Consider the following 17,368-nt stretch of genomic DNA (forward strand, 5'->3'; position numbering starts at 1 on the left):
ATATTTGTATAATTTAAATTTTTATTACTCAACATAATAAAATATTCCTTTAACAAAGTTAATTGTATTTATGTTCTTTATCTATGGTAGGTCTGATAAAGGTGCTTTTCTGTTTGCCCTACATGCTTACACACTGTAGTTGGCTCTCATTACTCTTAGCAGCGTCACTTGCAAGGATAAGTAGAGGACAAAGCATGAATAATGGCAATAAGCTGTTATATTTACAGTTGGAACACAAAAAAGTAAAGTGTAAGACGTTCATATGTGATATGAACCAGTCATGACTAGACTTATGTAAGAATCCGTATCTTTAGATTTTATTGTGGACTTACTGAATTCTGAAGGAAATTTTATGTTGTGTTTTGATTACTTTGAGCCTGACACTTAAAGTGATTGTAAAGGCTTGTTTAAAAAAAAAAAAAAAAAAAAAAAAAACATGGTATACTTACCCCCTATGTGCAGTTGGTTTTGCACAGAGCAGCTGAATCCTCCTCTTCTTGGGTCCCTCTTTGCTGCTCCTGACCCCTCCTTCCTATTGAGTGCCCCCACAATCATCAGCTTCCTATGGGGGCACTGAAGCCGAGTCAGAGCTCTGTGTGTCCATTCAGACACAGAGCCCAGAACCGGCCCGCCCCCCTCTCTCCCCTGATTGGCTGACTGATTGTGACTGACAGCCATAGGAGCCAATAGCACCGCTGCTGTGTCTCAGCCAATCAGGAGGAGTGCCCTGAATGGCTTAGACATTTGTGGACATCGCTGGAGAGAGTTGAGGCTCAGATAAGTAATTAGGGGGGTGGCGGGGTGGCTGCTACACACAAGGTTTTTTATCTTAATGCATAGAATGCATTAAGATAAAAAAAAAACCTTCTGCCTTTACAACTCCTTTAAAGTCATTCTAAAGTCTCTTTTTTTTTCTTTAAAAATAAAAAACATGTTATGCTTACCTGCTCTGTGCAGTGGTTTTGCACATAGCAGCCTGGATCATCCTGTTCTAGGGTTCCTCGTTGGGGCTCCTGTCAAGTGCCCCCACAGCAAGCAGCTTGCTATGGGGGCACCCGAGCCAAGCCACAGTTCCGTGTGTACATTCAGACAGGACCGAATGGCCGAGGCATTCGTGCATACCGCTGGATCGAGATGGGCTCAGGTAAGTATTAGAGGGGCTGAGGGGGGCTGCTGCACACAGAAGGTTCTTTATCTTGATGTGGATGTAAACCAGAAATTTTTTATTAAAGCTTGCACCTTGTATAGTATAGGATTTCATGTCATCTGTGTCCAGTCTTGCCACAAAGAGTTAATTCAGCTCTGAGCAGTCCTCTTATCTTTTTTCAGTGAGATTAAAACGATCAGACAGAGAAATAGTTTCTCCCCCTTGCTGTGACAGGTGATTTACATATCTCATGCACAAGACTGAGAGAGACATTCTGTGTACTTCAGATCCCCTCCTGTTCTCCAGCTCTCCCAGGATTGGCTGCTCCACACCTCAGCATGATTGGGCATGCTGAAGCCATGTGGTGACTCTCTGGGTTTTGACTGGATGTTAGTGATCATAGCAGAAGTTCAATGTAAGAAGTACACAGGAGAAAATGCATGTTGACAAGGGGAGTGTAGAGGTGGGTGGGGAGTTTACTGACATCATGACTCCACCCACTGAGCTCCGAACAACAGACCCACCCACAAAATCTGCATTTTTTCTGGTCTCATAACAGACAGAGGGGAGACATTTGACAGGTAAAGATACATGCAGGATGGCAGTAGTTTAGAAAGAATGAGAGTGGGTTTACATCTACTTTAATGCATAGAATGCTTTAAGACAAAAAAAACTTCTGCCCTTACTAACACTTTAAGCGCAATTATCCATCAATAAAATGTGCAGTCTCACATTTGCTGCCCTCTCAAATGCCTGGTCTCACATATTGCACACTGTACACAAATTTTGAGACCAGATGTGAGGTCAGACATCATGTGCCCCTTGACCATCTATTGTCTGAGCAATGGCAACTCTGATAAATCATTGTTTAAGGGTGCAAGCAATATATCACACAGAACTGTCAGGTAGTGTCAGCGCTCACTGGCATTGTTGAAAGGTGAGTAGTAGGATTTAGTACTGTTTGTTTTATGGGGTTACACCTCCTTATTTCATCAGTACAGTGCTTTTCTGTATGCATTACTACAAGTCACATTAACAAACGTTATATGTGTTAGTGTGCTACAGTGCTGTTTATTTTGTATGTCACCCCAGCGCACTAAGGCAAGGTACCAGTGGCGGCCTGTCCATAGGTGCTCACAGTCCACTCAGCTGTGTTAGGAAAGCTAATGACTGTTCGGTTTCCTAACACTTAAATGCCTCTCAATCAGGTGCTCGGGTCTGTTACCTGTCACTTGTCACCTTATTGGCTGAAATGATAGACGCCGCTATTGGACGCCTATCAGGAGGAGAGGACGCGAGATGAGGCAGGAGACGCATGAAGGACCCCGCTCGTCGATGTCCCCCTGCTGCCCCACATATACAGAATGTCAGGCAGATGGCGAGTGGGTGGGGGGCACACTGGCAGAATTTAATGGGCACAATGGCAGCATTTGATGGGCACACTGGCAGCATATGATGGGCAGTTGGGCACACTGGCAGCATATGATGGACAGTTGGGCACACTGGCAGCATTTAATGGGCACACTGGCAGAATATGATGGGCACACTGGTAGCATATGATGGGCACACTGGCAGCATTTGATGGGCACACTGGCAGCATTTGATGGGCACAGTGGTAGCATTTGGCACAGTAGCTGAGTTTGATGGCGCAGTGGCTGCATTTGATGGCACAGTGGCAGCGTTTGATGGGCACAGTGGCAGCGTTTAGCCCACAGTGGCTGCATTTGATGGACACAGTGGCAGCGTTTGATGGACACAGGGGCAGTGTTTGATGGCACAGTGGCTGCATTTGATGGCACAGTGGCAGCGTTTGATGAGCACAGTGGCAGGGTTTGATGGGCACAGTGGCAGCGTTTGATGGGCACAGTGGCTTTGTTTGATGGCACAGTGACTGCAATTGTTGCTTTTTTTGTGGGAAATTTTTTTGGAGCACCAGCCGCCACTGCAAGGCACCTGCACTTGTGTTGCCGTGTGATTTTTGCTGTGCTGCGATGTGTTAGAAGCCCTTTAATGGGCTGCCTTTGCGCAACAAACACTAACTTATGACATAATGTGCGTGCGCTACCGATGTGTGAATCTAGCCCTAAATTCTACTGCCAGTCACAAGAAAAAGTGCAGAAAGCTGTCTCCCAGGAACACAGATACTGTAAATACACAGGCAAATGCATGGGAAAGGATCTGTAATGTTATTCAACCCATCTTGTGATGCAAGCACCCCTGCCAGTTGGCATACCTGATGCGTGTATTGGCAATGTGACATCCTCAGTGCCACGCAGCCTACAAGCAATGTGTGCCACAATCTCCATTCACTCATGGGGAATTTTGTACTCCATCAGCGTATAATATCTTCATAAGTTTGAATAAGGATTGTGTAGTACAAGTGTGGGTCTAATTAAAATAATTCTGACTGTGCTAAGGACACCAAACAGATGAGATTTTGGAGGTTTGGGGATTGGTGAGTATAATGCTGGCCATACACCTGACAAGGTGACTAGTCTTCTTTAGATCTTCCAAAGCTATGTAGTGCAAGGGCCTGCCTGATTGATTACAAATTGTTTGGATAGTTCAAGTATGTCCTCGAACTTTATAGCTATTTATGGTAAATCCAACATTTGTACAGTCAGATTGTAACGCGCAGGGGCATTATAACAGCGTAACTGCACTGAAAGCACGTTTATACTTTAAAAAATTGTCTATAAATAAAACCATTACCTTTGTGTGTTTATGGCTATACCATGCATCTGTGAGCACTAAAATGTGCTGAACACTTTCCCATTGATGTTTTGCAGCAATATATTTGATGCATACTTGGCATTTCCAATGTGTCCAGACAGTTGTGTGCTACATGGAGAAAAGACAGGGATATCCTAATGTGAAATAGAATTTTATAAGGCTCCATGCACTAGCACTCTCAACACAAACCTATTTTATTTCTGCAATAACATTTACATTCAGGCAGAAAACATTACAGTTTAAAATTCTCCTCCGCTAGCCAAGAAAACAAGCAAGCTATGACTGGCAAGTCATCATTTTTATCTCAAGGTAAGATAGTAAGCTGTACAAGTTAACTTTTGAATATATAAACAAATACTCTTTCCCAGTTGAGTTTTCTTTTTAATTTTATACTTATAATTTTAATGTGGTTCTTCTATTTTTTCCCCCCAGAGATATGGATTATAAATTGTGCAAGCACGATTTTTGCAGTTTTAGATTCATAAATTCATGAGTATAAGCTTAACAAAAAAAAAGCTTTTTTTTTTACTTGAGTCTCAATTCATGTTGCTGATTCTTTATGTAGAAGTGTTATTACTTTTTATTTCCAGGTAATCTTCTTTTACCTATTCATCTTGGGAAATAAACCATATAGGCTTAATGTAATATGTGTATGAGAACATCTTGTCTATTTTATTGAACATGACGTATGCCTCAGAGAACATGGATACATTTTGTATGAAACTTTGGAAACCTTCATTTTCCATGGATCATGTACAGTTTAGTTTTAATTGTACACAAGACAGAACAAAATGCCCCAACAGCAGTGATGTGAAGAGCATTTTATTGGAACAAATGTTTACAGACAAGGGGGGTTATTTACTAAAGGAAAATCCACTTTGCATTACAAGTGCAAACTACAAGTGCAAAGTACACTTGAAATTGCACTGAATATGCACTTGGAAGCAGAGCCGTCTTAATAGCATCATGGGCCCCTGGGCAAAGCAATGCTCTGGGGCCCCTACAATGGAGACAGCGCAGGTAAACAGACATCAAGTAGGTAGGAGGCAGACAAGCGGAGCTTCCCCTTTTGGGTGGATCTCTGCTTTAACTACATGAAGAATCATTCTGTACAGCAAAGAAACAGTGGGAAAAGACTACATACATAAAGTGACAAAGCTGTCCTGTGCATATAATTTATCTGCTAGAATGATGCTCAGGACAGTTGTAACAAGTATAGACACGGCTGCCAATAAAAATCATGACAATGAAATGAAAAAATTACCCCTCTACACCCTAGATATCCTCCAAGCACTCTGACCCCTCTTCATCCCCGATATCCCCCCAGCACTCTGATCCCTCTACACCCCAGATATTCCCTCAGCACTTTGACCCCTCTACATCCCAGATATCCCCCCCCAGCACTTTGACCCCTCTACACCCTAGATATCCCCCCAGCACTCTGACTCCACAACACCCTAGATATCCCCCCAGCACTCTGACTCCACTGCACCCTAGATATCCCCCCAGCACTCGGACCCCTCTACACCCTAGATATCCTCCAAGCACTCTGACTCCACTACACCCCAGATATCCACCCAGCACTCTGACCCCTCTACACCCTAGGTATCCCCCCAGCACTCTGACCCCTCTACACCCCAAATATCCCCCAAGCACTCTGACCCCTCTACACCCTAGATATCCTCCCAGCACTCTGACTCCACTACACCCCAGATATCCACCCAGCACTCTGACCCCTCTACACCCTAGATATCCCCCCAGCACTCTGACTCCTCTACACCCCAGATATCCCCCAAGCACTCTGACCCCTCTACACCAAAGATATCCCCCCCAGCACTCTGACCCCTCTACACCCTAGATATCCCCCCAGGACTCTGACTCCACTACACCCTAGATATCCTCCCAGCACTCTGACTCCACTACACCCCAGATATCCACCCAGCACTCTGACCCCTCTACACCCTAGATATCCCCCCAGCACTCTGACCCCTCTACACCCCAGATATCCCCCAATCACTCGGACCCCTCTACACCCTAGATATCCCCCCAGGACTCTGACCCCTCTACACCCTAGATATCCCCCCAGCACTCTGACCCCTCTACACCCCAGATATCCCCCCAGCACTCTGACCCCTCTACACCCAGGATATCTCCCCCAGCACTCTGACCCCACCCCTCTACACCCTAGATATCCCCCCTGCACTCTGACCCCTCTACACCCTACATAAGTAGCTCGTTCGGAAAGTCCGGCGGACAGTACGGCGGGAAGTCCGCCAGACTAAGTCCACCGGATAGTTGGCTACGTGTGTACGCGGCATTACTGTGGGGAGATTGGACTGACTGGGGGTGGAGACATATTGCTGTTCCTAATTGGTAGGAACAGATGTTCTGTCTTTCTTCTCCTGTCAGAACGTGGATTTGTGTGTGTACACACACACATCCCCATTCTGGCTCTTGTGCCCGTGACCACGCGCATCGGGTCCCCTGCTGTGCAGCAGGCGCACGCCCGCAATCGCCATTAAAGGCACCGCCCTATGGCAAATTCGTGGGATTGTGCTGACCTACCGCAGTATAATGGTGGAAGGTGGTCGGCAAGTGTTTAATGTCCTTTTTTTGCCTTGTGAAAGACTGAAATGCATAAAACTTCTAGGATAGGTTTTTAAATTTAGAAACTTAGGCTGTGCAAAGTTTCAGGGCAATTGATTGAGGTTTAGGCACTTTATTACCCATTAAGCTACATTAAGCAATTTTCACATTAAATGTTTTAGTATGTCCCTGTTTCTGGCAAAGTTCCCAAATATGCAATGATAAAATCATTATATATCATTTCCTTTTTTCTTTCAATGAATACATTGCTAAGATATTTGGTGGTTCTATGGGGTACAGTTGCTCTTATAGCACAAAAGTGTTATGGACTTTGTGCAGAAAAGCACATTATATTTATTAAATATAGTTTAGTAAGTTTTGAGCATGGCAGTCAAAAATTTAAAGAGCTCCTTTTACAGACAACCACGAACATATTGGGAAGTATAATATTCTTCAAACTGATAATTGGGAAGTATAATAGAGGTCTTCGTCAAACTGACAATTATTTAAAGAGGAAGTAAACCCTGCAAAGGTAAAGCATAATGGGCTACTATGTATCGCATAGTAGCCCATTATGTGTCACTTGCCTGACACAGGAGCCAGCGATGTCAGCACTGTCCCCTGTAGTCCGGAGCATCCATCTTCTTCCGGGTATCGCTGCTCCGGCCACTCACAGCGCCGATGCGCACGGGAGCCGCCACTAATGGCGATAGTGCGCCTGCGTGCCTCTGTCTACGGTGCATGCTCCGTAGACAGCTGTCACTGTCTTTTAGTAAATATCTCCTAAACTGTGTAGGTTTAGGAGATATTACTTGGACCTACAGGTAAGCCTTAATCTAGGCTTACCTGTAGGTCAAAGTGGTCTGTAAGGGTTTACAACCACTTTAAAAGATAAGAAGAAAGGAGCACTGCTGGGAGATTATTATTATACACGATTTATATAGCGCCAACAATTTACTCAGCGCTTTACAATGTATAGGGGGAACAACACAATTACAGTACAATACAAAAGGTACAGGAGGGCCCTGCTTGTAGAGCTTACATTCTAAAGGGTGTGAAAGGTAATAGCTGCAGAGAATGATTTGATGGGGGTGGATCTGGGACAGTTGTTAGGTAGGTGTGGGATAGGCGTCCCTGAATAAATGAGTTTTCAGGGATCTCCTAAAGGTGGACAGGTTAGGACAGTGATTCTCAACCAGGGTTCGGTGGAACCCTAGGGTTCCTCCAGAGGTTGCTAGGGGTTCCTTCAGTATTGGGCAATTTCTGCCTCTCAGATAAGTTTCCATTCACACCATTGATCATTTCAGCTACTCGTAAGGAGGTAATTCTTCCCAATGACCACAAGTGTAAGGACCATTCTTCTCACTGACCATCACACTAATTTATCATTAGTTGTAGATTTCTAATTTTTAGAAGGTTTTCCCTCGAGACCAGAGAACTATTTCAAGGGTTCCTCTGTGTTGAAAAGGTTGAGAAAGGCTGGGTTAGGGGCTGATTGGGCAGACTGGGGCAGGGAGATCTGATGTTTCTCTCCTGAGAGTCAGTGCAATACAGGAAACAGCATCAAATGCCTAGGCGTTTTAGAAGCTGAGAAAGAGGAAGTACATCTAATAAGGTATTTTCTGACACAAAATTACAGTTTTGATTTCCAATGATTACACAGCAAGGGCAGAAGGTTCAATTGAAGGCAAGATGAAAAAAATTACTGAAGTTCCACTTTAAAAATTAACACCCATTCCATACATTGTGGCATGTGATTGGATTGAAGCCTGGTCCATACAGGCCGAATATCGGCCAGTATCCGCCGGTTCAACAGAAACCGCCGACATTTGGCCCATATGTGCACCAGCCTGTCTGGATAGGCCAGCTTCTGTCAAACAGGTTGGACGGGAGAGCCCGAGCAAGCCAGAGAAGGCAGCAAGAGGGGAGGACATCCCCTTCCCCTGCTTGTAACAGCAATCAAGCTGCTAGTTAGCTACTCCGATTACTATTACAAGTGAGCTGACCGCTGGCTCTAAAAAATGGTGCTTGGTTGATGCCTGCAGCTGCAAAGTGACGTACCAGTACATTGATTGCTGGCAAGTTGATATAAACAATTGTTTGGAATGAGCCAATGATGCACATGTTAAAATTCATACTGATTTTCAACAGGTTTTCAAAGGTTGGCTGCCCAAACCAACATACCATATGACACTTGCAGCAGAAAAAAGTCTGTTTCCTTTATTATGGTTAAAAATCTCTCGTTACAATATTGAACATTATACAAGTAGCCATTATAACTCACCAATTAACCCATATATCGGTAAGTCAGTGCAGCAACAAGGCCAGCCACAATTCTCATCTGTAGCTGACCACAGTACTTTCTCTCTTCAGTTTTCTCTAGTTGTAGGGAGTTCTTCCGGCTAATAGGGAGAATGATCACCTCCTCCTGGGATGTCGGAAATGAACAGTGTATTACAAGCCTTATTTGCCATCTGGAGATTTGCTATCAGGAATAATTGAATGAGCAGCCACACAAAATAAAAAACTCATCCATGACCATGAGAACAGATCATTTAGATAATTGTTGTGACATAAAAAAAAGTTCTGAAATATTTTGAGGAGACGACTAAATAAACTGAGGAATTTGTGCATTGCTTTAAATTACATTTTTTTCAAACTAAAATGCAGGTAATAAGGGTGCTAGAATCTCAGAAAGCCTTTTGTTCACTAGAAGATGAACATGTTTCGGTGGATTGGAATATTGAGGGATATTGAGTGGCATAGAAAATTGCCACATATTTTACACTGTTTTTGTATGTGTTGTGGGAAGACAGATGAAACAGATGCCACTCGCTGCTGCTGGGAACAAAACGCCTTGTGAAATCAATACCTTTCATTCAGGTACAGAAAACATGCAATTACAAGAAAATGAGGCTCTAGAGAACCAAGTGTGATAACATTTACATGAAAAGCAGATCATGTGATTTGCGTGAAGGCTGCAGGTGATTTACAAATACTAATTTTGGGATATTATTCCATGGAGTAAATCAATGGGGTCCCTGGAGAAAAGTACAAAAGTAAAGTTTATTTATCTTCCAGAAGCTGATATTCCAGTTTTGGATGAATAAGTACTGAATCACCTGGAATTTTATACCTGTTGGATACTCCGACACAACAAATCTATGTCTAAGCACCAGGCTTGCCTCCCCTCACTGTCACCCACACAGTGGGTACACCCCTCACACTTTTGTAAATATTTTATTATATCTTTTCATGTGACAACACTGAAGAAATTACACTTTGCCTCAATGTAAAGTAGTAAATGTAATGTACAGCTTGTATAACAGTGTACATTTTCTGTCCCCTCAAAATAACTCAACACACAAGCATTAATGTCTAAACTGCTGGAAACAAAAGTGAATACACCCTTAAGTGAAAATGTCTAAATTGGGCACAATTTGCCATTTTCCCTCCCTGGTGTCATGTGACTCATTAGTGTTACAAAGTCTCAGGTGTGACTGGGGAGCAGGTGGGTTAAATTTGGTGTTATCGCTCTCACTCTCTCATACTGGTCACTGGAAGTTCAACATGGCACCTCATGGCAAAGAACTCTCTGAGGATCTGAAAAAAATAATTGTTGCTCTACATAAAGATGTCCTAGGCTATAAGAAGATTGCCAAGACCCTGAAAATGAACTGCAGCACAGTGGCCAAGACCATACAGTGGTTTAGCAGGACGGGTTCCACTCAGAACAGGCCTTGCCATGGTTGACTAAAACAGCTGAGTGCACATGCTCAGCGTCATATCCAGAGGTTGCCTTTGGGAAAGAAAAAAGACATATGAGTGCTGCCAGCATTGCTGCAGAGGTTGAAGGGGTGAGGGGTCAGCCTGTCAGTGCTCAGATACTGTACATTTCTGTGACTCCTATGATCAGGAACTCAGATCTTACAGCGTCTTAACCTCCCTGGCGGTATTCCCAAGTCTGGCTCGGGGTGGAATTTCAGAACCAAAAGCGGTAACCCGAGCCAGACTCGCATAACAGGATCCAGGAAGAGTGTGCTTACCTTATCCCCTGGATCCAGCGATGTCCCCCCGCTGTGTGAGTGGCTCCTCCTCCGCTCGATGTATCACGGAGCCGAGCTCCGTTGCCTGCGAGCGTTGCGATGCACGGGGGCGGAGAATGGTGCCAAATTCAAAAAGTGAAACACACACATTACATACAGTATAATGTAAACTTACAGATTACATTACTGTATGAAATTATTTCACATTCCTTTTGTCCCTAGTGGTCTGCCCAGTGCCCTGCATGTAGTTTTATATTATCAAAACAATTTTTTCTGCCTGGAAATTGGAGATTGTCCATAGCAACCAAAACTGTCTCTTTACATCAAAAGTGGTTTTAGACCAGCTAGAAAACAGTGATAATAAATTGAAATCAATCGCAGAATTGAGCGATAGCGATTTGTGGGGAGATCCGTCATCAAACACTGAAAGTAATGACAGTGACAATTCTGCAACTGAGCAAATTTCAGTGTTTTTGATTTGATTACATTATTGAATAATTTTTATTATTATATTATTATTTGGAATAATTATTTATAGTTATTTATTACATTTTAATTTATGATTTTGTTTTTCAAATTTTATCATACCCGGGATGTCTACTAGACTCTGGTTGGGACAGATTTAAGTGAGTTATTCCTAAGAATTACAGGTCTACAATATAAAACGCCAAATTTCCATGCAAAATAATTATACCGCATTAAGCATCAAAAATCTGAAATAATCATACCGCCAGGGAGGTTAAGAGATATAAGCAGCTAGTACCGTATTTGGCTCCATGACATCTATACACATTTAGTTGACAATATCAGTAGGGTAAACTTGGCCTTTGGGGTCCCAGTACACTCAAGACCCTTAATGTACAATATTTGCAATTTTGATTGGTTCAGTTGACACTCAAGCTGTTTACGTTGCACTGATAACATTAGGTGACCTTGATTGCATGAAAAGTATATTGGATGGGGTAAATGTTTTCATAAAAGTCATTACATTTGTTCTTAGAGGAAACAAGTGTGAGAAAACACTAATGAATTGGATCAGTTTTATTTCTTTTTTTTTAGTTTGGATAAAATGCAGTACATCTGCAAAAGATACATATTTCCCAATGTTTTGTCTCTTTAACCACTTTGCCTCTCCAACCCGATGGCCTACTAAGAGGCTGTTAACACCAGAAGGTGGCTTCCTGCTTATGTGAACACGGTCACATGACTCACATGATCAGAAGATCACAATTGTAAATAGTGACCAGGAGCTGTCCATGACAGCTTGGTCACTGTGTTGTGAGCACCCATATGGGCGCATATGCAGTGGCTGGGTGTTAAGCTGCACCCACCTTGCTGCCACATGTATGCATACAATTTCCTGTAGAGAGCTGACAGTGCTGCTTCTGCTGAACTTAAATCCCAAGCAGTGTTGTCAGCACTGCCTGGGTTCTCCCCTGCTTGACTACAGAACGCAAGGAAAGGGGCACATATCCTGTAGTCCAACAGAGAGAATATTTTTAAGAGAGAAAACATAGGTAATAGCATGACTTGCGGAGATGTACTGAATTTTTTTTTGTTTTAACCTTTCCCAGGCGTACACTTTTTATATGCACTACAGTTGTATATGCAATTGTTTTTTCTCTTGTTTTCTTTAAATTTATAGCATAGCAAAGGTTTCCTATATGCACAGGCTCCTTCAGAAAAATTACAATTAATATTAGGACACTTACCTGTGTCTGAAACTGAAAATTTAGGATGCACCTAGCCGAAACCATAACCGAAAATGACAGTTTAAAAAATAAATATATATATATAGATAGATAGATCGATAGATAGATAGATAGATAGATAGATAGATAGATAGATATAGAGCTATATCTATATATATATATATATATTTGTATTATATTCACATTTTTAATTAATATTTTGAATTTAAAAGAATATGAATTTATTGTCGGCCATTGACAGCACAATTAGCACAAGAAAAACTCAAGAAAAATGTATCCCTTTAAATGTATGTATGTCTTCACACTGGTCAGTTGTGATTCTATTGTGGTTCCATTGTGGTGTTCAAAATCTTTCTTTTTGCATTTTTGGCCAGTTAAAAAAAAATTGTGCCAAAGATGCACCTCCCTGTTGATAAAATGCTTTGAAAGTGCAGCAAGAACGCATCAATAACGCACCCGTGTTATGTTTTTGGTGAAGTTTTAATCTATGAAAAACACTCCATAAGCACAGTAAAATCACAGCAAAATCGTGGTTAAATTTGCATGGATTTTCGGCACCATTATCGGCACCTTTTTTTTCTATTGGCAAAATGCTGAAAACACCATTTTCGGCCGAAGTGCTTCAGCCCCTGGAATTTCGGTGCATTTCTAATATATACCTTGGCAAAGGTTTCCTAGAGCACTATGTGATTTCAAATAAGAGAAAAACAGTTGTATTTTTTTGTTACTTAGGCATATTGACTTTAATTTAAACTTCATATAGACCCATACAGTGGGACCAGAATGAGGGTCACTGCTGTGACTCACTTGTATGTGTAAATGTCAGCTTGAGCTTCTGAGCTCTGTAAACAGACTTTTTTACAGAAAGAAAATACCAAAAAAACTCTATAGATCCCACTTTTGTAGTACTCGAAGTAATAAATATTCTTAATTGCCCACTGATCATCATTTGATATCTTACTTTGATAATATGAATAATAAGGCCATTATGATGTTATTCCGTCGTAAATGTTTCAGTTTGCATGCCATGTAATATTGCAATAGTGTTAGATGATCTTATCTAATGTCATGTTTTTCTGTTTGTCTAGGGGACAGGTCCCAGCTGTAGCTGAATCAAATTACTTGGGAATTGCCAAATCACTTGAAATGTATGGAGTTGACCTTCATCCTGTTTATGTAAGTCCTATTTTTCAGTGTCATAAAGTAGTTTATATTTAGAAACGGGTCAGCAAAAGTGAAGGTTTTCCCTACCATCATATTCCAGCTGCCATTTTTCTAGTACAAGTTAAAAAGAAGAGCAAGTATTTGGTTGATTTGGCACTTTGACTTTTTATTTCCTCAGTTCTATGGGTGACTGTATATGGCTGATGAATTCAACAGCTACAGCAGATATGGACATTGTGTTACCGGGCTTCACTGCAGAGAACTATTTAGCATATTTATAAAGTAGCGAATATGACATCTTCCAAAGCAATGCAGGTGAATCTTGCTGGTTCATGTGTTTTAAATGGCAATGATTGATTCGCCACCAGTAAATGTTGGGTGAAAGTCACATTTACTACTTTATAAATATGTTGCTGTGAATACGTCAGAGAAAGAAGCACTGGTTATAACATGCTAATTTCCCTATGTGCTGGACAAAATATGTGATATTATAAATTATTCTATTTTCTCCCTAAAACGAAGAGAACCATTCTTTAACCCTTTCACTTCACACCTAGGCCAGTGGGATCTGGCTGTTAGATGGAAGCAATCTGTGCAGCTGTGTGATCGCTTCCACGCACCCTGAATACTGCGCCATCTTTTTTTTACCCCTGATGTCTCATTAAATTTAACCTGTCACCAAAAAAAAGTGTAGCAAAAAAATAAATAAATTAAAAAGTATAAAAAAATTAAAGTTACACCCAAAGTTAGTACATCCCCCTACTCTACAGCAATGGATCCTTAAGGTTGAAGACATTAGGAAAATGGAGGGTCTGACCAGCTTTATAAAAGACACAACTGAAAAGTTTACTAAACATTGTTCTGCTGACTTGAATTTTCCTGTCTGGATGAACTTAAAAAGATTCTGGTGGGATGACTCAACTCCACTGCTGGGTGTAATGAATTTGGATAAGAGGTGCATTCTTGTTATCCTTCCACCGGTGGTGTTTCCCCACCTGCCCCCTCCCTTTTCCCTTCCTCCCCCCCCCCCCTCTTCTTTTCTTTCAATTCCATGCCTTGCATCGTGTGGTCTGTCCCGTATGCCGTATGTTGCTCCTGTACAAACAACAAAAGATTTAATCCAGCGCTGGGGGGGGCTACAAACCACTTGAGGCATACCTCAGAAAAGTCATAAAAATGTCTATGCAAAGTTTGTGATTGAAATCAAAGGATTCTAAGAATGTAAAGGGTTAAAATATGGCTGATAGCCAAACAATGTTAAACTTCATGCTTGGTTATGAACCTTGACCTCCCCCAAACCTAGGCAGGCTGACTTAGGCATATCAGGGGCAGTGCTGGGGGCAGACAAAAGGTGTGTAGGTGCCAGATGTCGCATGGGCATCCACCCAATGGAAGGGATGACAGACCACTGGTTGAACCCGTAAGGGTCAGTGATGTAGAGAGGACCCACTGGACCGGGCAGAGGACACCAAACCTCCAGATGGTGCAGCTTGTGTAGTGAGGCAGCGCTGGATGTGACATCACTAACCCGAAGTTATGTCAGACCGACTCTCCACAGCGAGGCTTGAGATTGAACCAAGATGCGGTAGAAGAGTAGATGGAAGACTGTCAACAGGCTGTAGTCATGACAATGTGTTTTGAGCATGGCCCTTTATCAAATCGTCAGCCGCCCAACTACACCAGCTGCACCATCCGGCAGTTTGGAGTCCTCTGCCTGATCTATTATTGATTGCGGTTTGATAGGAGCCTTATTTGCTATACAATGTTACATGGTTGTTTTTATTATGTGTTTTATAAAATAATGATTTTGTAATAAAATGTATATTTTTAACTATTTGTATAATCCTGTGTCCTTTGGGTACCGAGATCCATTTCTGGGATTTCTGTTCCCTTACCTTTTGTTGTCTTTATTAGTAAAAGCACATGATAACACTCATAATCATTATCGCATGGTAAAATGAAATGCCAGAGAGAATCTGGAGTCTGCTGTTGCTGAGCTCTACATCTGAATATGACAATGGTCTGGATGTGTATCCGGTGGTTTCAGTACTTTCTGTGGCACTGACCTGGAATAGGAGTGCAGATTATGAGTCCTAATTTCACACTGACTTTTTATTCTGACAGTGATGCAAATAATTACTGGATTTAATTTATACAAGCAGATAACGTTCATGAAGGGAAAAGGAGGACTTTGTTTTTGTAATGAACTGCATATGAAATTGAGATAGATTTCATAAGCCATCACTAAATGCCTCTGTGCTATGAATAATGAAACATTGAATTCATACATGTCAGGGGCCCATGTCTATCTGACTAATAATGGTACTGTAATTACTATACCCAGCTTAAAAAAAAGCAATAATTGGACTTAGAAACCGATAACAATTATATATTTCTAAGCTACATTTAAAGCACAATAAATTGAAAGAGATACAGTGTAATTATAAACATTTATACCGTAGAATAGACCATTATGCTGGTTTCATTTGTTTTGGAGTATAGAATTGCCTGACATTTATCAACCACGTTCTATGTCTTGAATATAAAATATAAAACAAGCTAGTTTGTCAAATCACGTCCAAAAAGAGACTGAAGTGAATTTGGGCACATAAAAATATAAAAAAGGAAACATAACATGAACTACAAGAGACAAGCTGTGAATAAATTAAAATGTGCTGAACTCTGAACTGGAAATACATGTGTGGGTACTGGTTTACCTGTCAAAAGGTTTATAATACTGTGCAACTGGTCTTGTGATCCAGTCTCCCCTACCAGACATCATAGCCAGACGAGGGACTTCTAGATTCACCATTACAGCAGGATCCAGCATTGGCTCATTGTTTGGACTAACTTGTAGGGTTGCATTGATACCGGTATTGGTATAGTTTTGCCGATACTAAACATTTGCATGAGTATAAGTACTCGTGGAAATGCACTGATACCCAAGCTGATGCCTTCAGGTTTGGTTCTTACAGCTGTCAGCAGGATTTCCTCCGCTAACAGCTGAAATTGTAAAGAAAAGGATACCAGCAATTATTGGTTGTTAAAGTGATGTAGAATAATAATGTATTGAACCAGGCAGGACTTCAGTGATGCAGGTTTTCTTTATTTGACTCATACGAGAAGACAGGTTACAACAAAAGGAACAGATATTTGCCCATTGGTTCTGACCTCTATGACCTGTGCAATAGGGCAGCATACATAGAGTTCAGCCTTATGAGCTCCTATCTGACTTGTCTGTCTAGCAATTGTAGAACTTGCATTTATATACCCTTTTACAAGCCTTATCTTAGCCATCTCTCCTAGATATGATTCGTTGCTAAGATCTGCGTCAATGTAACTAACCATAAATCTGACACCTGTTCTACAACCAGACAAACGTATTCATTCCCAGAATTCCTATATGTTCATTAAAGTGATTTATAACTGGTTTTGTCCAATTAAAAACACCTGTGTAGAGACAGTATGGCACCCAGCTGTGTTAAATCAACCCTCCTCGTCCTGATAAGACTTTACCAACTCAAAGAGAACAGATTTACGACTTTGGGAAAATTAACTTTCAATAACCCCACCATTATGTGTCATATGTGTCACATACACATACCATATTTATCGGCTTATAACACACACTTTTTTCCCCTTAAAATCAGGTGAAAATTGTGGGTGCATGTTATATGCCAATCCACCATTTTGGAGCCTCTGGGCAGCTTTCAGCCCCCTTCGGCCCATCTCGGCGGCTTTCGGCCCTTCTCGGCCGCTTTCGGCCTTTCTCGTCGGCTTTCGGCTGCCTTTGGCCCTTCTAGGTGGGCAAAAACCACAGAGGACGGCCGAGAGCAGCCGAAAGCCGCCAAGAAGGGCCGAAGGCGGCCGAAAGCCGTCGAAAAGGGCCGAAGGCACCCGAAAGCTGACGAGAAGGGCCGAAGGTGGCCAAAAGCCACCGAGAAGGGCCGAAGGTGGCCGAAAGCCAACGAGAACGTCCG

The 17,368-nt window shown here is 41.9% G+C and overlaps 1 protein-coding gene across 2 annotated transcripts in view; it reads left to right on the forward strand.

Moving 5' to 3' along the window:
• EPB41L4A (erythrocyte membrane protein band 4.1 like 4A) overlaps positions 1–17,368 on the forward strand; it is a 385,559-nt gene that overhangs the window by 214,238 nt on the left and 153,953 nt on the right. For both annotated transcript variants that reach the window (XM_077462290.1, XM_077462291.1), the window contains one exon: positions 13,313–13,400. In XM_077462290.1, coding sequence (XP_077318416.1) covers positions 13,313–13,400 — 88 coding nt within the window. The remainder of the gene's footprint in view (positions 1–13,312; positions 13,401–17,368) is intronic.

This window comes from Lithobates pipiens, unplaced genomic scaffold (assembly GCF_037356315.1).
Source record: "Lithobates pipiens isolate NorthernLeopardFrog02 unplaced genomic scaffold, aLitPip1_a1.2 Scaffold_3, whole genome shotgun sequence".
Taxonomy (NCBI): domain Eukaryota; kingdom Metazoa; phylum Chordata; class Amphibia; order Anura; family Ranidae; genus Lithobates; species Lithobates pipiens.